Source organism: Notechis scutatus, chromosome 1, assembly GCF_049901735.1.
Source record: "Notechis scutatus isolate UNSWTSFEM ecotype Mainland chromosome 1, rNotScu1.2, whole genome shotgun sequence".
NCBI classification, from domain to species: Eukaryota; Metazoa; Chordata; class Lepidosauria; order Squamata; family Elapidae; genus Notechis; species Notechis scutatus.
Genome location: NC_142009.1, coordinates 162551276 through 162577896, shown reverse-complemented (window position 1 = coordinate 162577896; position 26621 = coordinate 162551276). Strand labels below are relative to the sequence as shown.

The window sequence follows — 26621 nt, the reverse complement described above, 5'->3', positions numbered from 1 at the left end:
CCTTACCAGTCTTCTCAAGAAAGCAGAACTCTTGAAACAAAAGCCATTTCAAAAGGAACTTTTATTGGAAGATTGTGATAGCAAGATGTAGGCAGAAACTATGGTTTCCCGCTCAAAATGTTAGATCAAACCATTGCAAACAGAGCCCCTCCCAAAGCCCAGTCCATCATGGAGCCAATCCCGAAGTGTAAAGATGTTATGAGAAACTCAGGCCGAAAAGGTGATAAACTCTGGTTCCCAAGGCAATGCTGCCCCTCTTCTCCAGAGATGAGATAAGGCAGATAGCTCAAGGCACATTCCTATCTCCCCTCCCAAGGTCCCGAAAGTTACAGCAAGGCAAAGCAAGGAATAGAAATAGAAACCCCATACAGAGATCCCACTAAGCCTCCCCCATCCCACCAGAATGACAGCGTCCCTATAGCAATCTATGGGACCTGACAGGCGGACAAGGGTTTGGCGCCCCCCCCCCAAGTCTCGCTTTCCTCCACTGGAGACAATGGATCCCCCCAGTCCTGCCCAGGCCACTACAGGCGAGCAATGTTGAGGTGGCCACACCCATCCTGGCCATGCCCACCTAATCGGACACTCCTATCCCAGCTCCCTGAAGTCAACCACAATCCTGATGCAGCCTTCAATGAAATCAAGCTTGACACTCCTTTTCTATGTCTATGTTCTATGTCTGTAGGTTCATTCAGAGTCTTGGTGATCCATGGAGACTGAGGGCAGACACTGAAATACTGAAAAATTAGGAAAGAAAGGCTGAGGTAATGATTAAGCAAGTGGAAAACAAAAAAGAGTGGTTAAAAATGGAAGGCAGTGTCAAAGCTGAACTGCAATGACAAGGAAGAGATGTTAGAAGACGCCCTGGTAGGATTTAAGGGTCTAAGAGTGGAGGACTGATGACAGCTGTGACTATGTTGTGTGAACAAAAGAATGCCCATTAGTTTGGCATCTTGACTGCACGGCAGGAGAGAATTCAAAAGTTCATGGGCTCTAGGCATATCATGGATTTGACCCAGTATCTCTGGGCTGACTCATGCAGGAAGCCACAATCTAAATCCAATTTTCATCTCTAAGCTGCTGACTGGGGAGATGTTAGAACTATTCTGAGGGTCTAGCTCTTAAACAATATGTAATGCTTGCACAGCTATCTAGCTATGAAAGTTTTATTTCATTCTGATTTCCCCAAATCTTTTTTAGTGATCCTTCTGCCCAAACAAGGATACAATCATATTTAGATTCTGAATGGCTAAACAAACATGTTCCAAATTACTTCAAAATGAAAGTAGCTTAAAACAGCTGTACCAAAACAGACCAACAATTGTTATATTGTAAAGATAAGTGATATAAAAGATGGAAAGAGCATATACCTGCTCTGATAATTATTTTTCTATATGGTAATATGTCTGTTTATATACTAGAATATATACTAGAATATTTACTCTATATACTAGAGTATATATTCTACAATATATACCAGAGTACATATATTTAGAGGAATACTATAATCTGAATTTCTAAAAAAAACTTCTGGAAATTATCATTTATCATAGCAGAAATATTGATCTAGGTCTCTATTTCTGAGGTGAAAATCACATATATTTTGCAATGCAAGAATTGGGAGCGCCAACAACTATAGGATTGTGAGATTCTGGTGTTTTTCTGTATGATCTTCTCAAGTGAAATTGAACATTTATAGAAAACTCTGATTTTTAAATACATCTAAGTATATAAAAATAAAAAAAACCTACACTATCTTGAGATTGGATGCACACAAGAAAATACATATTTCTGAAGTATACTTACAGGGGATAATTTAAGATCCTGTAAAATGTCATCAAAGTAATGATATTCTGAGAATTCCAATTCTACCATTTCATTCTTCAATTCCAAGATACGGCCCATTACACCATCCAGCACTTGACGAATAATTAAACGTTTTTGTGGGTGAACAATTTGGTCATAAGCTGATTCTAAGTTGTGAAATATCTGCACATATTTGATGTAGAAAGTAGCAAGCAGCTGAAAAACTAATAGGCGGTCTTTCAGTGGCTTTTGGGACTTCTCTTCAATCTCCTTTTGCAACAAGCAGTTGAGAGATTCTTGGGCGTCTGCCCATATTTTATTGTAAGTGCTAATAGGAACAGATAAAATGTGTTAGTTCTTAAAGGAAACATTAAATAATATACAATTGACAACAAAATCTTACAGACGTCAGCTTGAAGTAAATCCCATTTTAATTCAGTTGAATTCAATTAAATACACTTGTCAGATTATATGAAATTATACACTTCATGAATTCATGATTTGTGGAACTATGGCTTATTAAATCTGATACTGTCTTTTTAATTAATTTTTTGACAGAGGGGATAGTTCATTTGGCTTCAAAGGAGACAGTCATACACCCTCTCTTCAAGAAGTCGTCACTGGACCCAATGATTCTGGACAATTATGGTACAGCCTCTAAAATTCTTTTTTTAAAAAAAGAATTAAGACGGTGGTCAACAACTCAAGGGGATCCTGGAGGATTATCCGAACCCATTTTAATTTCTTTCAGGATTAAGAACTGTATGGATTATTGCGTTTGTTGAAGTATGATTCTGCTTGTCAAAGACATCTGGCAGAGCCAGGATGGGGATGGTATACTGATTTTAGTGAATCTTTAACTCTCAACAGCTATCAAAACATGGTATTTGTCTGGATTGGTTATAGGAATTGGCAGCAATCCTATAAGTTCCAATCAATGTTGATAGGAGAGATAACATCTATAACCCATTATTTGTGGGATGCCTGAGGGGGCTGATCTTCTTCCCCCTTTTGGTTAATATCTACAGAAACTGTTGTGTAGGAATATTGATCAGTTTGGGATCAGGTAGCCCTCGATTTACAACCACTGGTTTAGTGACTGTTGAAGGTAAAACCACACTGAAAAAAGGTGATTTAGGATTACTTTTCACTTACAACAGTTGCAGCATTCCCACGCTCATGCGATTAAAATTCAGATGCTTGGCAACTAATTCATATTTATGGCAGTTGCCATGTCCCGGGTCATGTGACCCCTTTTTGCGACTTTCTCACGAGCAGAGTCAATAAGAGAAGTCAGATTCATTTAACAACTGTCTTACTAACCTAACAGCTGCCACGGTTCACTTAACAACTGTGGCAAGAAAGGTCATAAAATTGGGCAAAATTTACCTGTCCCACTTAGCAACAGAAATTTTGGGCTAATTGTCTTAATAAGTTGAGGACTACCTGTATTGCCACCTCATTGATAACAAGTATGTATCTTGACCTTAGGCCAGTGATGGCTAACATTTTCGGCACCAAGTGCCCAAAGCAGGCATATGCACACCCCCAAAATGCAATGCATGCACGCCCTGTGCATGCACCCTATCCCCCTTGCATGTGTGCATGACCCCTTGCAAACGCACGACCCCCATGTGTGTGCCCCACCCTCCTGCATGTGACCCCCATGCATGCACCCTGCCCCGCATGCACGCAAAACACCCAGTGCATGCATTTGCCCCATGCGTGCACCCTGCCCCCATGCATGTGGGACAGAGACCCAAAGATCAGCTGACCAGCAAGAGGCGCATGTGTATGCATGGCAGAGCTGAGCGATGGCTCGCATGTCCAGAGAGAGGGCTCTGCGTCCCACCTCTAGGTTCGTCATCACAGCCTTAGGCCAACCAAGTAATATTGTTGAAATCTTATCTTAAGTGTTTAGAAGCTTTGTGGTTGTGAAGGGGGAGGAACAAACAGGCTCAATCCTGCCGAAAATAAATAGCTGAGAGATTTTGACAGGGAGGAATATTCTGGAGACTGTGTATCTTCAGTATTAGATGGAATAGTACTTTCTCACTTAAGTGGTGCACAACCTGGTGGTAATCTTAGATTCACAGCTCTTGCTCAAAAGCATGTAGAACCTATGGCTAAGAAAGCTATTGCACAGGTTAATCTAGTGCACTATTTGCATTCATGTCTTTTAGAATCACTTATGCCTAGTCATCTCATGAATGAAGTGGTGCAATGTGCTCTACATATAGTTGCCTTTGAATACCACTCAGAAGTATTGTTGATGTTGAATGTAGTAAAAGGATAGTGATGGGCATACCATTCTATGCCCTTGTGATTCCAATGCTTCACAAGGTGCATGGTTACCAGGTGTAACTACCCATGAGATCCTTGAGAAAGATTCCAAGCACACACCCCTCCCCTCTGTGAAAACCCAGAGTTGCCTAATTAGTCACCTAAGGCAGACTGATCTAATAGATTCTACCACCCTATCAGGTCAGCTAAATGAAATATTGGTTGAAAATAGTCTTATTACATAATTTATGTCAACTACACACAGTATTTGGAATAAATTGTTGAGTATTCAACCTGTGAGCATTTAGAAAAGAATGTATTGTTTGGCAGGAGTTATCATGGCTTTATCAAGAATATCTTTGTCATGCCAAAGGACATTTCTTTTTTTCTTTTTGATAGTGATTAATTCATTTGAATGTGGTTGACATAGTATATTTTGACTTCAGCAAAGCTTTTGACAAAGCATCTGTAAGGTTCCCAATTACCATATTCAAGTTATGACAATCTAAAAAGTATCTGGGTGTATTGGTTGGTTATAAATGAACATGAATCAAAATTAGTTATAATAGTTTTAATATGGTTTTTATGTTATTTTATTACTGACATTGTTTTTGTTCATGATTTGGGGCTGTCCAGAATTTGGAATAAGATGGGCTACTATATAAATGTTAATTAAATTTAAAAAATTTAAAAACGGCTGGTGATACAAACAAAGCAATAACTCTAGACTGTATCAACAGAATACAATGTCAAGATCAAGAGAAGATATCTTCCTGTTTATTCTGTGATGGTCAGACTACATCTAAAATATCTGGGCACATTTTAGAAAATGTACTATCAAACTGTTAGATTTGGGAAAATCAAATCTAGGGAAAACCAACCAGGAGACCTTTAAAGAGATTACAAAGAATGATTGGTGACACTGATATGCTGAGAAAAGAGAGCTAACTGTCTTCACATATCTGGAAGGCTGTCATGCAAAAGATGGCAAGATTGTTCAAAGTTTTTCCAAACGGCAGGACAAGAAACAAGGAAATTACAAGGAAGCAGATTTTGATTGGACCTTAGAGGAAAAAATTATAAGAACTGTTCACTTCAACTGTTTAAACAGAGATTGATATATAATAATATATAATATTTCTTGCATCCACTTCCAACTCTTACATTCTGTGTAAATACTGAAGAATGTGTATTCAGGTTACATCAAAAAGAAAGCAATTTTACTGAACATGATAATTACACAATGCTTCTCTGACTGGTAATAAAGCATGGTTTAGTTTTCTTGATCACTGATTAAATCAAATTCACTCTTAGGAAGAACCAGTAAAAATTAAATCTGTTTCATAAATAGCAAAATTAAACATGCACTTATGCAAAAGATCTGCAATTCCAGGAACAAATGTAAGTTCCAAACCATTTGTGTAAATTAGCAGCAGTATTCTATTAGTGGATTAAAAAGAGTTTGATCCAATTAAAATTTGGCCATATATATCCATTTTGCCCATTCTTACTGTTAAGAAGGTATTTTCCACCCTCTACTGCAGGAGTGTAAAACTCAAGGCTGTTTAGATCTCGCCCGTAGGACCACCCTGGAAATAGTGAAGGACCAGCCCATGGTGTCTGCCAGTGAAAATGGAGCTCAGGGAACTCCATTTTCGTTGGCAGAGGGCTGCAGGAGGCCGTCATGGCTGAAAATGTCTTGACAAGTGACACCAAGCTGGCCACACCCCGGCCATGCCCGCCCCAGCCACACTCAGCCAGCCGCGCTCACACACCCGGCCCCCTGAGATCCAACACAACCCTGATGTAGTCCTCAATGAAATTGAATTTGACACCCTTGCTTTACTGCTGTCTAGAGGATGGTCAACAATATTTCCAAAATGAAAGATTGTGGGTCAGGGGCAAAAGCAGATCTCCTTACAGAAAGCTCCAATTATAATTTCTGGCCTCCCCCAGAAAAAAGGTTGTGAAACTAATTAGGAAGTACAGAAATCAGAGGTTTTAAAGGTAATACCAGACAAAACTGGTTGGGCAGTTAGAACTATTGTTATGTTGTGGTGAAAAGTCCCTAAAAACACACTTCCAATGCTATTATAATTTATTATAATTGCACACCCACATATATTATGGGATAGATGTCATATGTATTTATAAAGTTTTGACTAATTGCTTCCCTTCGTTTGACTATTGTAAAAAGATTATTGAATTAAGCAGTGAGAGCACTCTCTGAATAAAAATACTTCAATGCATACTCCTTTATTGCTTCAGTAATAAATGAGTTCAGTTGAATTTGTGTATTATTTGGAGTCCCTCACACAGTATCCTACCTTATACCGTTTTTGGTTTTTTTTCAGCCAACAACACTTGTTGTTGCAAGTCAGGCTAGGCAATTTCAATTTGATCTGGGACCAAACCATACGAAAGTGAGATTATTTCTATACTTCCTAATACCTTAAATCATTAAGGGCCAACTTATTAGCCCTGGTCATCAAAGGTCCAACAGAAATTTCTTACATTTTATGGGGCTATCCTGCATGGAACTAGTGTGCATAAATGAAAGTTGGACAATACTGAACTAAAATCCAGAGATTGTTTTCTGGAGCATGGGAACCTTTTTTCTTACAAATCATGTAAAACTGTAGAATTTATAAAAAAAAGTCATTCATACAAAAAATACATGTATGTCTTACTAGTATTCGCAATACATGCAGATTGCAATCACATTGTATATTGCAGTTTTGTTCCTGTGGAAAAAATACTGCAGAGAACTGTGATCCTTATGAACTATGATCATAAGGGATCATGATATATGCCTCATTAAAATAGAGGGTAAAGTTCTCTTAAAATCTTTCATATGTTCCCAATAAAATATGAGTTATAAACCATACTGGCTAGGAGCCTAGTCAGATTTCATAAACTTGCAGCCATTATCTCTTGAAGAGAAAAGTATCGGCTTTCTATTATTAAAGACTGTCCCAAAATGATTACCATATTTCACCATTAAAAAAACAAACAAAATAGAACTAGCCTATAATGCAGCTGTAATATTTTGAATTTATAAAACTGCATTTTGTTTTTCAAAACAAGGATAGAGAATGCGTCTGAAACACCCGTTTTTCAATCTAAGGAATTAATGTGAATGTGAGAAGAGGTCAGCTAGGGCTAGGCAGTGGCGAAATGGGATAAAAACGTGGAAAATGAGAGTTCATTCCACCATGTTTGTTTGCAATAAACCCTCGCCAGGAACAAATTCCTTATTAAACTGCAGTTATAAGAGTGACATGAATAGGCAAGCGACACAATATTAAAGGTATTTAAATCTAGATATTAAGTGAAGCCAAACCTATTCCTATTTTCCGCGATCGTTTCCATCACCCTTCAACGTCAACTTCGTAGAAGCTCTAACAGGGACCAGAACTGACCTAAGTTGACACCCCTGATAGCGGCACTATATATTTTTTAAAAAGTCTACTGTTTTATTTTGTATTTACTTGTGCGTCATTGATTTTTGCAAAATTGTACTATTTTTCTTTTTTACTTACTTATGCGACATTGTCTTTTGTCACCTTCCCTTGAGTTTCGCTTTCTTGCTCCAGTTTGAGTTTTCTTTTTAAAAAGCCTGTTGGAAAAGGAGTCAGGAAGAGTTGTCTAGCTATCCGTCGTTAAACTAGGAGAAAAATGCTCCCGGGTTAAGAGACCAGGAAATGAGCCTTCTGGCTGCAGCAGTGGGCATCCAGGGCCCCAGTAGCAGAAGCCCCTAACGACGGCGGCGCGTGTGCCGCGAGGCGAGCTTTCTACTCTTGCCTCCGCCTCGGGACCACGTGAATCACGCCCCACTTCCACGTCTGAAGGCTGCTTCTCCTTGCAGTTGCACAGCGGACCTCTCCCCGCGCGGCCTCCTTAGCAACCAGCTGCCGACACCAAAGCCACGCTTCGGCTCCCCTCCTTTCTTCTGCCCGGGCAGTTGCTATAGAAGCGGCGGCGCCGGGGAAGGGAGATTGTTGCCTTCCTCACAAACTATACCTTTTGCTGTGCTCGCGGCGAAAGACCGCAAGGTTCTGTATGGGATCTTTGTTGTGCAATTGCCTTTCCTCGTGGAATTTGATTGGGGTCCTAACATTTATATAGTCACTCCCTTTGCCGTACTTAAAATTTACTTTGCCGTACTTAAAATTTACCTCCAAAACTTTTAAAAAAATCAGAACAAAATCAAAGAAAAAAGGAAAAAAAATCATCGAAAGATAAATCCCCAATAAAAACCAAGGCAGGTGGCTTCTCAGCCCTTGTTTGCTAGTGCTTCCGGTTTTTTTTTTCCTATATGAAGAGAATATATAAATGTTGAGCAATATATTTTAATTGGCAGCACTAACAATATTATCCTCTCAGGTATATTCTCTTCACTTTTCAGTCGTCTAGATAACTGGCTAAATCAGGGACCATCTTGGCAGCTGGAACATATATAAATCACCAACCTGAAGGACCTACACCCAAGAGTTCTAAAGGAGCTGGTAGATGTCATCTCAGAACCATTGTATCACATCTTTCAAAAATCCTGGAGTACTGGGATACTACCAGAGGATTGGAAAAGAGCTGATGTGGTTCCCATCTTCAAAGAAGGAAGGAAAAAAATAAACAGACCCAGGAAACTACAGACCAATCAACTTCAATACCTGGAAAGATACTGAAAAACCTAACAAAAAAAACAGATCTGCCAACATTTAGAAATGAGTAAAGTAATAACTAGCAGTCAGCATGGGTTTGTTAAAAACAGATTATGCCAAACCAATCTTATTTCATTCTTCAACATAGTGACTAAATTAGACCAGCGAAATACTATGGACATAATATACAGTACTTAGACTTCAGCAAGGCATTCGACAAAGTAGACCACAACCTACTTCTTGGTAAGCTAGAAAAAAGTGGGATAGATAGCATCACCACCAGATGGATTCATAACTGGCTGACAAACCGTACTTAACAAGTAGTCCTTAAGTCTACATGGAGGGAAGCAAGCAGTAGGGTACCACAAGGTTCCGTCTTAGGCCCAGTACTCTTCAATATTTTCATAAATGACTTATATGAGGGAATAGAAGGGGAATTTACCAAATTTGCAGATTATACTAAGCTGGCAGGAATAGCTAACACCGTAGAAGATAGGCTCAATATCCAGACTTGAACACTGGGCCCTATCTAACAAAATTAAATTCAATGTAGGGAAAAGTAAAGTCCTACACTTAGGCAAGAAAAACAAAAAGTACACATATAGACTGGGTGGAACTAGGCTTAATAGCAGTAACTGTAAGAGGGATCTTGGAGTCTTAGTGGACCACCAGCTAAATATGAGCCAGCAGTGTGCAGCAGCAGCCAAAAAAGCCAATGCAATCCTAAACTGTATTAACAGAGGGATACAATCAAGATCAAGTGAGGTACTAATACCATTCTATAAAGACTTAATAAGAGCACACCTAGAATACTGCATCCAATTTTGATCACTAAACTATAAAAAAGATGTTGAGACTCTAGAAAAAGAGAAGAGCAACCAGGATGATTAGGGGACTGGAGACTAAGGCACATGAAGAACAGTTGCAGGAACTGGGCTTGGCTAGTCTGGTGAAGAGAAGGACCAGGGGAGGTGACAAAACGAGGCTAGTTTTCGGCCTGCAAAGCTTGTAGAAGACTGCCTTTGGGAGGCCGAAAAAGGCCTCAAACTGGCCAAAAATCAGCTGTGAGGCTCAGTGCAGGTAAGGAGGCAGCGGGGAGTTGGGCGGTTGGGGGGGGATTGTGCACACATGCGTAGGGGACATGGGGCACATTGCCTTCTGGGTGCTGGCACGCGAGAGCGAGCATTCAAGCGGACGCACAATTTTTGGCACAGGAGCCCCAAAAGGTTAGCCACCACTGACCTATAAGGTCCCTTCCAACTCTGATTATCTGTTATCTAACTGAAACTCACTTTTAGTAAAAGCAGACTTTTGTATCCAAACTGAACACAAAAAAGAACAAATAGCTACCAGGAACAATGAACCCACAAAAATAAACCAATGGCACCTTGTCGCTCAAAGGTAAAAAAATATATCAAGAAAACTGCTGTCTAATCCAGTTCAGACCAGTCCCGCCTCACTGGAGCTGAACAATCGATGTCACATCCTCCTCCTGGAGGAAAATATGCAGACATTTGAAGAAGAGACTTCATCAAGTGTTCCAGTAGCAAGATGGAAATTAGCTAAGGCTTCCCCAAAGGAAAAAAAAGTGTTGGTGATAGGTTACACATTTCTTAAAGGAACAGATTCATCCATTTGTAGACCAGATAATCTATCAAGGGAGATATGTTTTTCCCCAGGTGCAAATATCAAACATGGGGCATCAAACCCACTGATTATTATCCCTTTCTTCTCTTTCATATTATGATGAATGACACAACAAAAAGCCTGGAAACAGTATTGAGGGACTATGAGCATCTAGGCAAGAAAGCCAAAAAATTAGGAGTACAGATAATATTCTTATCTGTACTTCTGATGGAAGGTCAACATCCAATGGTGGAACATAGGATTCTAGAAGAAAACACCTGACTCAAAAGGCAGTGTCATTGAGAAAACTTTGGATTCCCAGATCATGGTTTACATTACCTACATTACCTACATGGTAGGGGGATGGACTATTCCTCACAAGATATTAAAGAATGTGTTTAGAAAACAATTGGCTCAGCTTATCCAAAGGGCTTTAAACTAAAACTGGAAAGGGAAGGTGACAAATCTTTAGGAAATGTAAACCCCAAACATAAACTCCCTGATAACCAGAAAATAAAGAAGGGAGTGGGGAGATGGAAGGGAAACTTAGGTATGAAACAGAAGAAATAGGAAACAAACATAAGGTCAGCCATAAAGAGCTCAAATGCCTATACCAGTAGTGGCTAACCTTTTTGGCAGAGAGTACCGAAATGGGAACATGCGTGCCGGAAGCAGGAAGAGCAGCTCCCCGATGCGCGTGTGGGGGAGCAACGGAAACAAAGTTTAGCTTCCCAATGCATGCATGCATGCCAGCCACCTGGTCTTTCAGTTTCTAATGTACATGCACGCGTGAAGACCAGGTGCCAGCGCATGGATGCGCTCCAGGGAGCTGTTCTTCCAGTTTCCAGCGTTCCCACTCGGTAGGGTGGAACCCATGATTGGAAATACTACTAGAAGGATTTAAATTGTTTTTAAAAACAACAACAACTCCAGACCTAAAAAGGAAGAGTGGGAGTTGCATTGTATGTATGAAATCATTAAACTCCTATAGAAATACACAGCACCACAAGTGAAATCCTTCTCAAATGCATTTGGGTGAAAATTAAAGGACATTTCTATGGATGTATACTACAGGTTATCCAACCAAGTAGAGGAAATTGATGACTGTTAATCAGTTAACTAAGGTGTGCAGGAAACACACCACAATAATAATGTGGGACATTAAAACTACCCTGACTTGAACTGGGAAACAAACTCTGCACCAAGTGGGAAACAGGTTTCTGACATGCCTAGCTGACAACTTTGTAACCAAAAAGTTAGAGGAGGAAACCAGAAAGTCAACTATACTGGACTTAATTCTTATCAATAGGGATTCAATGATAGAAGGGGTAGAAGTTGTGGGAATCCTGCGGGAGAATGACGATGTCATACTAGTATTCAACATAATGCAAGCACAGATAATTGAGCAAAGATAATGCAGGCACAGATAATTGAACCAAGTTTTAGACTTTAAGAGAGCTGACTTCAACAAACTAAGAGAGAGATTACAAAAAGTTCAATGGATGGAAATACTAGAGGGAAAACCAGTTCAAGATGCTTGGGGAACATTGGAAAATTAAATCATAAACATCCAATCAAACACATTACTACAGAGAAACAAAAACAGGAGACCCTAGATGAACTCAGCATGGCTGCATAAAGAACTCTCTAACAAACTGAGCAAAAGACCTGGAGTAGAAGGGAACTGCCAGAGGCCTGGAAAAGAGCTGATGTAGTTCCAGTCTACAAAAAGGGGGGAAATGGATCCAGGAAACTACAAATCAATCAGTTTGACATCATTAGCTAGGAATATTTATTATTATTAATTTATTTTATTTACTGAATTTATATTTCCGCCTATTCCCCCATGGTGACTTGAGAAGGCTTACAGAATGCAAAACCATATTTAATATTTAAAAAACAAACAAACAAAAAACAAACAAAAAACAAAAAAACCAATAAAAACTAACAAAAAGAATCAAATAAATGAATAAAGTATAATAGAACAAAATCTGGAAAAAAAAATCACCCCCGCCCCAACGACAGCAGATCACACAAGTCATTTGATGGGCAATAGCAATATCCTGGAAAAGATAATGAAGCAGTAAATTTGTAAGCATCTCAAAATGAACAAAGTGATTACCAGAAGCCAGTATAAGTTTGTTAAAAACAGATCATGCCAGACAAATCTTATTGCTTTCTTTGTTTGTTTATTTGTGTCAGAAGCAATCAAAATAAGGCAAACTATATGCAGAGGTGGGTTGATGCCAGTTTGCCCTGATTTAGGCAAACCAGTAGTTAAGATTCTGTGCAGTTCAGCAAACCAGCAAATCCCACCACTAGTTGCCCCCGCCCCTGCTCATTTTTGGCCTGTTTTGGGGCCATTTTTTGGGGCTGTTTTGGGGGCCAAAACGGCCTGAAAACAGCCCCCCAAATGGCCTATTTTGGGGGCATTTTTGGCCATTTTGAGGCTGTTTTCAGGCAGTTTTTCGGGCCATTTTCAGGATGTTTTAAGGGCATTTTGGGACCTGAAAAATGGCCCCAAAACGGTTTGAAAATGACCCAAAATTGCCCCCTGAAAACAGCCAAAAAACAGGCCGAAAAACGGGCAGGGCCAGCCAGTGGTGGGATCCTACCTCTGCCTTTGAGGTGAGTGCCTGGGAAGCGGGGCTGGGTGTGATGAGTGACATCACCCCCCCAGTCACATGACCAATTGGCCACGCCTACTAAGCCAGAGAACTGGTTGTTAAAAAATTTGCAGCCCATCACTGACTATATGACATAACATTTAACATATAAACTACTAGATTAAAATATGTATAAATTAAACAGATGTTGCCCAAAAATTAGACAGATCTTGCCTTCTTTGATAAAGTAACTAACTTAATGCAGTTATGAATCCATCTGTGTGGATATAGTATACTTAGACCTCAGTAAGTAATTTGACAAAATACACCATAGCCTATCTCTAGATAAGATGGAAAAATGAGGGTTAGAAAGCACCACCACAAGATGGATTCACAACTGATGAACTACACTCAGAGCTCTTCAACATCTTCATAAATCATCTGTATAAGGAGATAGAAGTGCTCTTCAAAGCTCTCCACTAAGCTGATGGGAATTTGCTAACACTTTGGACTGAAGATTCAGAAGGATCTTGACATTTTTGAGCATTGGATCCTAGCCAACAAGATGCAGTTTAATGGTGAGAAAAGGTCCTGCAACTAGGAAAGAAAAATTACCTGACTCAACAGTAGTAATTGTGAGAAAAATCTAGGTGTCCTAGTAGACCACTATTTAAATATGAGTCAGCAGAGTGTTGCAGCTGCCAAAAAAGCCAATGCATTCGTAGGCCCATCAACAGAGGAAAAGTATCAAGATCACAAGAAGTGATAGTACCACTTAATGCTGCACTAGTGAGGCTACACATGGAATACTGCATCCAGTTCTGGTCATCATGTTAGAAATCCTGTGGTAGTGATGAACATATTATTGCTAAGATTTATAAAATGTTACTCAAATTGAATTTGGAAAGGGAACATGTGAAACATTGTATGATTCAGTGGGCAAGAAACTTTGGATATAATGTGATGCTGGGAAAATATGTGAACAAAAGGTTTAAAATTCACACTAAATTATAATTTGAAAGAAAATTTCTATAAGATGATGTATTGCTGGTATTTAACACTGGATAATTTAACTAGAATAACTTATCCAATGTTAAATACCAGCGATATATCATCTAGATTCTAGAATGTATAAAGATATTTCAAATGAGTGTTGGATGTGTAAAAATAAAGAAGGGATTTTTTTGTCATTTATGGATGTGTGATAAAGCAAATAAATTTTGGAGGAAGATTCATATTTTAATACAGAAAATTCCTAAAATGAAGATGAAAGCAGAAACTTTTCTTTTGGGTTTAATGAAAAAAGTCTTGGAGAAAAATTGCAACTTTGATCTTATATATATTGACAGCAACAAGACTACTGTATGCACAAAAATGGAAGGATATTTTGATTCCCACCATGGACGATGGCAACAAAAGCTGATGAGTTGGCAGAAATGGCTAAATTGACTGTTTTGATAAAAGAAAAGAATATAAGTACTTTTGTTGCTACTTGGAGATCACTTCTGGACTTTGTACTTGAGATGGGAAAAAATGAAACTTTGATTTTGGGTTTTACTGATTAGATTGATTAGTTTTTATAGAAATGGCTAGTTTATATTATTATGGAAAAAAAGTTGAGCTTCAATATTAATGTTTTATTTTACTGCAACAGAGAGGGAGTTCTCCATCCTCCCTCATATCTCTTTCCCCTTCTTCCCCTTACTCTTTCCCCTTCCCCTTACTTGCTTTTGTATTTTGTTTTTTATTCTATAATCAAATAAAATATTTAAAGTTAAAGGAAAAAAGGAATAAAGATGCTGAGATATTGCCCCCCTCAGATAGCTCCAAAGTTGGCCCCTTATCCTCATCCAAGCCTGCGTCTGAGGGAGCCATCACACTTTGTTAGGCTAGTCATATCTAGTTCCCTTTTCCGTTTCTCATACAATTTACTCTGTAGACTCATTATCATCTTAGTTGTCTTCCCTGGACTCCAAAATTACAGAGGGTAGAACAGGAAGCAAGGAGTGGGAAGAGTGCAGAGACGAAGAACTAAGATGATAAGGACCTGCAAGGTCCCTTCCAGCCCCATGATTCTCTATATTTCTTATCTCTATGCCTTATGTTATTGATTCTTTTCATTGCCTACTTACCCTGCCCCCACAAGTCTTATGTACTCTTTCTTTTATTGTTAAATAAAATACCATTTTGTTTTATATATTTATTGATTTATCTCTTTAAATAGGAGTGTGGAAAAAACTGATTTCTTTAACCACACAATTTCAACCCTAAGAGCCAGGAGGTGGTGCTGCTGGTCTTTCCCCTTTTACATTGCCAGAATTTGTACACAAGGGCGTACAAATCTCTCACACTCAGCAGGTTCAGTTGGAGGCAGCAAGTGAAGTATTCCCAAAATACTTCACTGGCACTGAGAACTATCAAGGTGCATATCAAGGCAGGGAAGAAAGACCTAGAGGACTTCTGGGGTAGAGATTTGAGTCCACCAGTGTTTCACTTTATTGGCTTAGCTGGATTGCTATAGTACATTTCCAAGTTCTATTACTGTAGTACAGGGGTGTCAAACTTGATTTCATTGAAGGCCGCATCAGGGTTGTGTTTGACCTCGGGAACCAGGGTGGGTGTGGCCAGGGTGGGCATGGCCAGCTCGACATCACTCGTGTTGGGGACGCCTCTGGCGGCCCGAGCACTCTGCCAGAGGAAAACGGGCTACTGAGTTTCGTTTTTGGCTGTGATGGCCTCCTGCAACCCTCTGCCAGTGAAAACAGGGCTCGGGAGAACCTGCATGTGACCCTCCTAAGCTGTTTTCACTGGCAGAGGCATCGCAAGCCAGTCCTTCATTGTTCCCAGGGCGCCCCCTCCCCCCAGGCCAGGTTTAAGCATACCGGGTGCTACTATAAAACTCAGGAGCTCTTTGTGGCTCCCCATCCTCATTTCCACAGGTTCCGTTATGAAGTGAGTCCCTGCCCCACCACCAACCCATTCAATTGGCAGAAGGCTATGGGTACCTCAATCTCCTTAGTCCCAGTTTCTCTATGACCTCTGGGCTAACCACACACTTGGTGTAACCTGGGTCCAATAGGGCCAACATCCTCCCCTGGGTGCCTAACAAAGGCACCACCAACTCCACTGGGATGGTCATGGGGATCATATGTCAACTTACCAAGAGGCCGTCATTGGAGTCGGATTAATTCTCCTCCAGTGGCGTCAGAGCTCCCAGACCCTCCTTGCCAGGTGGGGCAACTCAATGACCTTCACCCCTTTCAGGGCAGTCTCATGGACCCTCAGTGGTGGCTTCTCAACATTCCTACCCTGTGGCTGCAGGTTTGGGGTTAGGTTTGGTGGAGCGGCAGTCAGCTGCTTGATGCACTTCTTTTCCACACTTGAAACATGCTATGGACCACTGCTTAGGCACTGGCCCTCCTTTGTTCACTCACAGGGATTCTTTGTGAGCAGGGGGTGCGAACTTGCTCCAACTGTGGCTGCCTCAGTGTCAATCTCTGGCCAGGTCTATTTCCATATTATCAGCCCATGCCAGCACTGGAGGTCCCAGGGGTCACCCAAGAGACTTCATCATTGACCCCATCTCTGAAACATTCATTCAGGATCTCCTAAGGCCATGTGGCCAGCCAACATGCCACTCCACGGAACTTCTGGGTGTATTCTACCACTGACTGCCAGCCCTGTGAGATGGTCTTCATCCTATATCTGGCTCTGTGCTCTGCTAGAGGTTCCTCAAACTGCTGGTGGAGGACTCCCATAAACTGCTTGTAGTTTCACAGTTGGGGGCATTGTTGTTGTGAAGAGAAACCATCCACTTTATTGCGGCTCCTTCTAGGGCCATGGTTACACATCTGGATAGTTTTAAGGAATACTTGATTGTTAACATTAGAAGGCCATGACCTATTATTGGGATGGCACACTTTTTTATGGTATAAGGAAAGTAAAACACAGAGTTATTTTAGGAGACACTATATTTGTGATGCTTTATTATTAATGTGGGAGAAAATAAGGAAACAACATTACATCAAAATACCAGTCTGGTTGTCAACTTTAGAGGCATTTGCATATCCAATTGTTTATAAAATGGGACACACAGTAAGATATGGTGAAATATTAAATGAAGAAGGTGAACTCAAATCTAAGCAAGAAATAGAGAAACAAGAAATAGAGATGAATTGGTATTCATATGTGCAAATACATTCTAGATATGATAAAGATTGTAAGACGGAAAGATTTTATAAGGAACTTACTGAATTAGATGGAATTTTGACAGGTACTGATGAGAAGGTGATTAAAAAATTATATGGATATTTACTTGGAGTAAAATTAGAACAAGTAAAAGAAACAATGATTGCTTGGAAGGAAATTTTTGGATATGGGATAGATTTAGAAAGATGGCAGAAATTATGGTCTCAAAACTATAAAATAACAATGTCAACAGCATATAAAGAGAATTTGTATAAGATGTTTTACAGGTGGCATCTACCCCTGGCAAGAATAGCAAGGATGTTCAAGAACAAATCGGAGAAATGTTGGAAGTGTCATCAGATACCTGGATCATACTATCACATGTGGTGGACATGTGTGGAATCCAAGAGATACTGGACTAAAATTCATACATGGCTGGAAAAAATGACAAAACAGCATATAGATTTGAAACCAGAGATTTTTTTATTGGGTATCTTACCTGAAGGATACAATAGAGAATTGACATATTTGATTATAAATGTTTTAACAGCAGCTAGAATTGTATTTGCCAAAAATTGGAATAATGAAAAAATTGAGGTGATTAAGAAAATAATGGAATGTGCAGAAATTAGTAATTGACATTAGCAATTAGAGAGCAAGAAGATAAAGAATATTATAAAATTTGGGATTTATTTTATCAATGGCTAGATACGAAAATAGGGAAATAAAATATATTATAATATAAATACAACATAATAGTAAAGATAAGACAATGTAATGATATGTTATAACTGATTACAATGAAATGAATGATATTATGAACTGGTTTTTGTAAAAGTTGAGATTTGCTTGTAAAGGATGATGTGAATTTATAATTATAGTCTAATAAGGAGTTAACAATAATATAATAGAATATGCATAGTTGATCCATATAATATGAACTTTAATTTAAATTTAGAAGGGAAAGACTGTTGATATCGTGCACAAAAGATATGTACCAACCGACACACTGTATAATGGAAAAATGGTTTTCTTTGATGTTTTATGTATGTATTTGCCAATGTTTGTTGTCAAAATAAGTAAAAAACTTTTAAAAAGAAAAAGAAAAAGAAAAAAGTCACCCCAAATCTTTCCCCCAGAGTCCACTCCAGGAAGACCAATCAGTGTCCAATATATGATGTTATAATGGGAAAACTCTTCAGCAGATGTTGTATGTCTCTGGAGGCTCAGGACAGTTGGCCTTGGAAAAGTCCAAATAATTCCACCCACTTGATGGGTGGCAAACCTCCCTTCCAATTCTCACAGGAACATTTCACACCAGCTCACTTTCCCACCCCAGATGCCAAACCCCTCCTCCCTGTTTCCATGGCAGCCAAGGGCAAGCAAGCTGCAAACCACACGCAGGAGATCCAGCTGACACCGTTTATGTAACATAAATGAGAAATTCTTCACATTCTGAAAATACACTATTAGCTGTTCTTTAGTATGTTTTCAAATATTGATTCCTGAGATAATCCCATTACTTATCCCATGAGATATTAACCTTATCCTGTAATGCAGGGGTGTCAAACTCAAGGCCTGTGGGCCGGATGTGGCACATGAGGTGGTTAGATCCGGCCCAAGGGTCTGTCCTGGAAACATCAAAGGACAGGCCTGCAGTGCCCAGGCTGACCGGGCGCTGATCTGCCACTCAGTGGTGGCCATCCAGGCCGGACTGCAACTAGCCTTAGATCCGTGGCTCCGTCTCAGCCCTGCCCCCTCAGCATGTGCACAGGACGCAGAGCTTGGCGTCCCTGGGGACTGCATGCTCAGCATTTCCCTTTGTTAAGCCTGGATTCCCCAACGGGTGTTAAGGAAAACAAACTAAACAGAATGTGCAGCTAAGTCAGATAGGAAGACAGGTAAATGTGTGAGATAAGTTTTCTAGTTAACACGCAGTAGTAAAATACAGATACGCTTGTGCTATCAAAAATATAATTTATTCCATTTAAGAATTATAGCATAGTCATTATAAACAGTCCATTAGTCATATACCAAATTCAGTCAAGTCTTGTCGAGGATACTCTAATTGCAAAGTCCGTGTGGAATAGCCAGTGTCAGTACACATATAATAAATCTGTCCAAAACTTATCTTCTCTCCGTTGAGAAATATCTTCAAAGTAATCCAACACTTCTTCTCCTCCCGATCCAGCAAGAACGCAGTCTCCAATAAGCCAGCCAGTAATTAGTGATCAGTAAGCCAGAGAGAGAGAGCTGAAATGGCCTCGCTTCTTATATAGTGCTTTTACAACCACACCCTTAATTACATTCTTGCAGTTAAAGTTACACACACTTTAACAAACAAACCATGATACCATATTTATTATTTTTACCCAAACCAGTTAGGGTAAACAATGTTATCCCTAACACCCTTTACCCTGGACGTCAGTCCTCGCGTGCTCAGTGCCTCTTGTGTGCAAGCCCAGGGGGTGTGGCTGAGGCAGCGCCATAGATCTAAGTCTGGCAGTGATATGGCCCAGATGACCACCACCAGGTTGCAGATCAGGAACCACGCCCTTACCGGCACCTCCATGCCTCACTCTCCAGCTTTTCACTGGGACCGCCCCACCCCCACATGGGAAAGCCCCACTGCCAATCTTTCCCCCTTTCCTTGTTTCTATCTGAATGTGGAGGAAGGAGATGGGAAGGAGAGGGCATGGGACCCATGGAGCTTCTGCCTGCCAGCACACAATGGATGATAGGAATGGCGCATGGGCTCTGGGGGGGGACATAGAAGGTGAATGTCAGTGGCATGCGGCTTCTGGTATTGTGGGGGGAAAAGGGCAGAAGCGTCAGGCATAGTGGCAAGGGTGGGCAAAAAGGGAAGCTCCACAGGGTTTTTTTTTTTAAATGGGCAGAGGCCTCCCATTTTGTCTCCCCTCCCCTCTTGTTGCCTCTGTGCCTTATGGATTTCTGCATGACTCTCAGCTCACCTCTCTGATCCGTGTGTGTGTGTAAGGCCTCTCCCCTTGCAGCCCAGCGCTGTGACATTGGGGAAGAAAAGATCTGAAGAGATAAGCTGAGATGGGAGCCTCTTGCAACATTCCACGGGGCTGGGGGCTGAGAAAAAGAAACAAGCATTGCAAAAAACCCACAGAAAAACAGTTTTTGTTAGTTTGCACTTTGCAGCCTACCATCACAGAAATTTGTTTAGGGGGGGGAGCAGGGGAGGTGTCTCACTCTTGCAGCCCCATGCCCTCAACAGAGACCTTCTGCTGATGGTAGACTGCAAGCTAATGAAAGCTGTTGTTGTTTTTTGCAATGCTTGTTTCCTTTTCTAAACCTCCGGCAATGTGGAAGGCTGCAAGAAGCTCCTATCCAGTTTATCTCTCCCAATCTTTTCCTTTCCAATGTCATGTACGGTGTGGTATGTAAACAGTACTTTGGTTTTATCTTTTACACTCTGCTTGTGCTGAATATTTTTTTAATTTATGTGTTGCATGCAGTATTTTTTTATTTTGGAGGGGGAATTAATGTAATATTAGGTTCAAATGTGGTTTCTTTCCACTGGCTTGATTGAATTGCACCAAAGTGTGCTATTGAATAGTCAAAGGGTGAATTATCCAGAGTGAACCAAGCAGGGAAAAACAAATTAATTCGACAAGAGAATGCCTTCTCTCTAAATTGCTTTTACTTCCATATGGAAATGAATATCGTTTCCTCCTTCTTCCAAACAAGTCTACTTTTATTTATACAATATAAATAAAACTTTCCGTGTGAGAAAAACGGAAAAAAAAGAATAGCAACTGTGTGTTTCTATACCACTGTCAGGATGTTTGTTATGTTCCTGTTTCTTGTAAACACTGAAAGAGCTTTTCTGGTCCAGATGCAAAGGAGGTAGGCCATTCATTGTTCTAACACCTGCTGCCTTTAAAATGGACATAATTTCCATATGTTATTATCACAATACAGACCAAGAATCTAGACTAGAGGCCAATCCTTATGGTTAATTTGCTAAAACCATTGAGAAACTAGCACCTGTCCTGTTTCTTACATTTTATTGGGACTGGGAAGAGGGGAAACAGCAGGAAAGATTTCCTCCAGTAAAATTATAAACAACAATGGCTTTGATGCCAATGGTGGCCAGGTTTGAGAAAAAATGATTACAATACATATTTTAATACTGGATTTCTAATGAAATTAAAGCCTGGGGTTGGAGTTGCGTTATAAATTTCTAATTCTAGAGAAACAAAACAATAGTATATAACTCTATAATAAAGATCAGGATGCTATTTCCTCAAATCAGCTGCTTCAGAATGATATCATGGTAACTAGTCTAAATATTGAACATTGTTTGGTCTCCCAATACACTAATCTTTACTTGCAATTTGCAATTCAAACTGTTGTTATCTATTTATCAATAAATATGAATTATTTTAATGAAAAAGCATTTCATAAAAATATTTTATCAAAAGGCATGTCAGATATTGATCCATGCAGAAGCAACCATATACCACTTACCTGTATTCACTGTCTGTGTATTTTTTATATGAGCTGTGCAATTTATTGGATCCAATACAATCCATATAGATAAAGAACTAGTTTAGTACAGTGGCTAAGGCACCTTACAGGGAGACTTTGAATTCTAGCCCCAATTTAGATACAAAGCTACCTGGGTGACCTGGGACCTGCAAAAAGTGTGTAAAGGTTGGCAAGTTGTGTTTCTAATTATGAATATAATAGAATTGTAAAGCCTACAAACTTGAAATTTGGCATGTATGTTCCTCTTGGCTTCTTGGTCCTCACTAAGAAAGGATTTTTCTAAATGTCCATCACAGCATTAGTATTTCCTATATTATTATTAACACGCTCTGATGCTAAGGAGTTCTACTCCCCCTTCCCACCTGAAAAGAAATCTGTTCCAAATGGAAAACACAAGCAGAGAGGAGTTTCAGTTTCAGTTTCACAGCACCAAGCAGCTTTAGTACAGAACAGTTAAGCTAAGTCTCCTTCTTGCTCACACAGCAAATACTGTTTCACTTTCCAAACAATTCCCTCAATTCTCTCACACACTGACAGGACGCTAGTGAGATGAATACCAATGGATGCTGGTAGACAGAGTCAGAATTTCCCCCCCTTATTTTCTTCCCCAAAAACTAAGCCTGACCACATAGTTTTGTAGTGAAGTAGGGGTATCAAACTAGTAGCAAATATGCCTTTGGAGTCTTCCATGCCCATGGAGCCTTATGGAAGGAAAGAGGACTATTAAATGCAAAAGGCTCAACTGTTAAATATGGCCCACAAATTTTAAAACTATTGGAGGCAGTTTGGCAACTAAAACAAATAGCAGTCATATATTTCAAGAAGCATTCAAAGACACCCCTTTACACAAAAGGGAATTGGGCTGCAGATAGAGCTGCTAAGGAAGCCACCCTACGACATTCAGAATTAACACCTCCCTCATTCCTCCATCCATACACACTTCCTCGCCCTTTTATACACCAAGGACTGGGCATGGGCCAAGTCAATTGGAGGCAGGGAAGGGGATGATGGATGGAGGAGGGTAGAGAGAGCAAACTTATTCTACCAAATAGACCCCTAAGGATTCTTTTATCATAAATACATACTAGCACACATTGGGGGGCAAAAACCCTTGCAGACTTTGTGACATGCCATGCAGTAAGCAAGGGTCACTCTTCCACTGCTTCCCAAGCTGATCTGTGCCAGAAATAATCCAGAAGTTGCCATGTGCCCACCCCAGGAGTCAAACTTAAAGGCAACCAACCAGTGGCCATTTGGGAAATATGGTAGACTTCACTGAATTGTCTAGAAAGCAAGTTTTATTATGTTTTGGTACTACTACAGGATGGACTGAGGCTTTTGCTTGCTGGAATACAGTGTTTTCCCAAAAATGAGACCCGGTTTTATATACATTTTTTTGCCACCCAAGAATGTATAAAGCTTTCTTAATCCTTTGTTCTTGGCACTTTAGCCAGGACCCCTTTTTATTTTATTTATTTATTTATTTATTTATTTATTTGATTTGCCAATTGTTTACAAGATAATAAGTATAAGTGTATACATAGTTGTGAATACATGAAATGGGTACATATAAGAAAAATAAAAGAATAAGAGAAACAATAGGACAGGGACGGTAGGCACGTTGGTGCGCTTATGCACGCCCCTACAGACCTCTTAGGAAAGGGGTGAGGTCAATAGTAGACAGTCTAAGGTTAAAGTTTTTGGGGTTTGGGGAAGAAACTACAGAGTCGGGTAGAGTATTCCAGACATTGACCACTCTATTGCTGAAGTCGTATTTCCTGCAATCAAGTTTGGTGTGGTTAACTTTGAGTTTGTATCTATTGTGTGCTCTTGTGTTGTTATGGTTGAAACTGAAGTATTCATTGACAGGTAGGACATTGCAATGTATGATTTTATATACCATGCTTAAGTCTGACCGAAGACGGCGTAATTCAAGGTTTTCTAGTTCTAGAATTTCAAGTCTGGTGGCATAAGGTATTCTACAACAAGTAGAGGAGTGGAGAACTCTTCTTGTGAAATATTTCTGGACTTTCTCAATTGTGCTAATATCAGATACGTAATGTGGGTTCCAGACTGATGAACTGTATTCGAGTATTGGTCTAGCAAATGTTTTGTATGCTCTGGTTAGTAGTGTGATATTAGTAGTGTGATATTTATTAGTGCTCCAATAAAAAGGAAATCAAAATCTGCACCTCGTATCTGGCATCCTTCATTAGCCTCAGCACCAGGCTCAGATCTGACTGGGGACAAGGTAGAACAAAGAATCACACAATTAAGATGAGTTTTGTGATCATCATAAAGGCAATTATAACTCCACTCTTAAAATCCTGCCCAAAAAATGGAATCTGTCCAGGGCTCGGTTTCAACTTGAAAAGCTTAAAATATTGAATAATCCAAGTTTGAAAGTAGTCAGTAATTATTTAAAAAGATAAATAAGATCCTCCATAATTTTAGTGCCTTAGACAAATTCAATTCTGATGAATCAATTTTTCAAACTTTTAAAATTTAAAATATTTTGATTAAATTGATATTAACTATTTAACCTACAGAATGAAAAGTTTGAATGCCCTGGTTTTGAAAGTCAATAGAAAATTTATTTCAAATTACAAAATTTATTTCTGTCTTAAAATTGAATTAATAAAATAGAAAAAGTTAGTTTTATACTGGAATTCTTAGAGAACATTCAATCAGCATTAGTTCCAATTGCAGTAATTGGATAGATGCAATTCAAGAAGTAACTGAGTCATGACTTCTGGTTTGGGCTTTTTCGGCGACAGACCAAAATCTCAATTGTCCATGGTTTTGATCCGTGCTCGCCACTGGAGCGCCCCGAGCCACCCGGATTTGAGGCTGAAGCCACCCCATAGAGGTGGTGAAGAAGGGGGAGCTGTCAGCGGGGTTGAGGAGAGCCACATCTCTCCTCCTCGGCTGGCCTTTACTCTCTTTCCCAAAGGCGGTTGCAGCAGTGGTCAGAAATGGCCACCTCAAAGAAGAACCCGACCGGACAAGATTGTGCAGGAGGAAGTTTAAAGGAGAAAGTTTGACTGACTGGGTTGAATGGAGAACATCTATTTAAGGTACCTGGAACCTGAATTTTAAAGACTAATACTATTCCTAAAAAAGATTTTAAGCTGCGAAAGAGAAAAGGATAGGAAACAGAATTGGCTTTTTTCCCTCTAACATCGACAGTTTTAACTGACTTGGAACATTAAGAAGAAGAGATTTGAATAAGAAATTGATACTAATCCACTTTGACATTAATAGGCTATTTCTAGTTGAAAATAAAAGTGTCAAAGGGATAAAGATTCTTGGATAATTTAAAAACTTTCTTTAAAAAAGAAAGCAAGCAGCGGAGGGGAAAAGGAAAAAAGAGGGTGGAATCTGGAAAATGGAGGAGACCACCTGGAACTTAAAAAAAAAAAAATTGATAATGGAATTTTAACAAGGCTTGCAAAAGATACATTGTAGCTGAAACTTTGTTATAAGATAACAAAGCCCCTGGAAAGAGAAAGTGAGAAAAGAAGCAAGAAACAGTTTTGGATTATTGGATGATTCCTGGAACTTTGGATGGAGGATCCTAATGAAATAAAATAAAATCAATTGGGGTTGTTTAAATTTTTTAAAATGGCATCACTCCTTGAAGAGTTAAAAATGAGACTTAAAGAACAAAAAGAAGAAGCACAAGACGGAAGAGGATCGTTTGGCTTCATATTTCAATTTTTAGAAATAGAGATCTTGAACTATGCAAAACAACAAGAAACTCTGGCAGAACAAGAAGGGCGGGACAATGAAGAAGCCATCTTTAATGACCAAGCAATTTTAAGCGGGTAAAAAAGGGAAAGGGGGAAAGGGAGTTAAAAACTTAAGCACTGAAGCAACAACCAAAAAGAGAGTAATTTGAAAAGTAATCATAATATCAGGAAGAAGCAGAAGGGAGGATCACAGAAGGGAGAATCAGATAGAAAAGGGAATAAAAAGGGGAGGGAGAAGAAGAGAGGGAAGAGGGAAAGGAAAAGAAGTTACAAAGGACAGAAACAAGATATAGAGGTACAGGAAAAGCGTACAAGAATTAAAGGTATAAACCTATTTAAAAGACACAGAGACAATGGTTAAAATTTAACTTAAGGAGAGGATTCTGCAAGGGTGCATGGGACAGCATTGTTATATTAGAAATAGAAAAGGGTTAGAAAATATGTTAGATGATTAAAGTGATAGAAAAAATTTCTATTGATGTGTAGTGGAATATTTGTTTGTAAAGAGAATAAGGCTCTCAATGATTTAAAAAGAACATTTTAAAAAAACTGAAAAGAAACATGGAAGATTTTTATCAGTTGACAAGATGAACTTGAATAAGAATAATAACTTTATTGACTACTGTTAATAAGTATTGTTTGGTTTTTTATTTAAAGACAGTAATAAGTAAAATATGAAATATAGATCATTAAAGTGAAAGACAACTGATATTACTAGGTAATGTTTGTTAAAAGAAATAGAAATGTAAAAGATTGTTATTAATATTAATGACAGAGCTGTACTTGAATAGAATAATTATTCCATTTACTATTGTTATACATATATACACACATATATATATATATATAGATAGATAGATAGATACACAGATTCTGCCGAAACGTTGCTACAACTTTAAAAGCACAACTACAATGACGTGGGAAAATACCCGAACAAAGCTAAATGCCATACAGATATATATACATATATACTTTTTTCTTTTAAGAATTTAGTGTGTATTTTAAGGGAATGTACCAAGCAGAATTCGATTGAAAATAGGTATGTGTTATAAAATAGAGGTTTAAAAATGAATGTTATAACTGTAAAGGTGTAACTTAAATTTTTAAATAAGATTTGAAAAAAGATACAAAGGTGTTACACTCCAGTCTAGTAATTACAGGGGAAAATTTGTTTTATG

At 39.2% G+C, this 26621-nt stretch overlaps 1 protein-coding gene across 3 annotated transcripts in view; it reads right to left on the bottom strand.

The window, feature by feature from the left end:
• The window catches only part of DRC11 (dynein regulatory complex subunit 11), a 121709-nt gene that overhangs the window by 86319 nt on the left and 8769 nt on the right, over positions 1–26621 (bottom strand). For 2 of the 3 annotated variants that reach the window (XM_087949340.1, XM_087949342.1), the window contains exons 1-2: positions 7632–8380; positions 1807–2134 (exon numbers count right to left, since the gene is read on the bottom strand). In XM_087949340.1, the coding sequence (XP_087805466.1) occupies positions 1807–2134; positions 7632–7642 (339 nt within the window). In that variant the 5' untranslated portion in view covers positions 7643–8380. Of the gene's footprint in view, positions 1–1806; positions 2135–7631; positions 8381–26621 lie in introns of those variants that run through there. The other variant, XM_087949341.1, reaches the window with a different exon arrangement.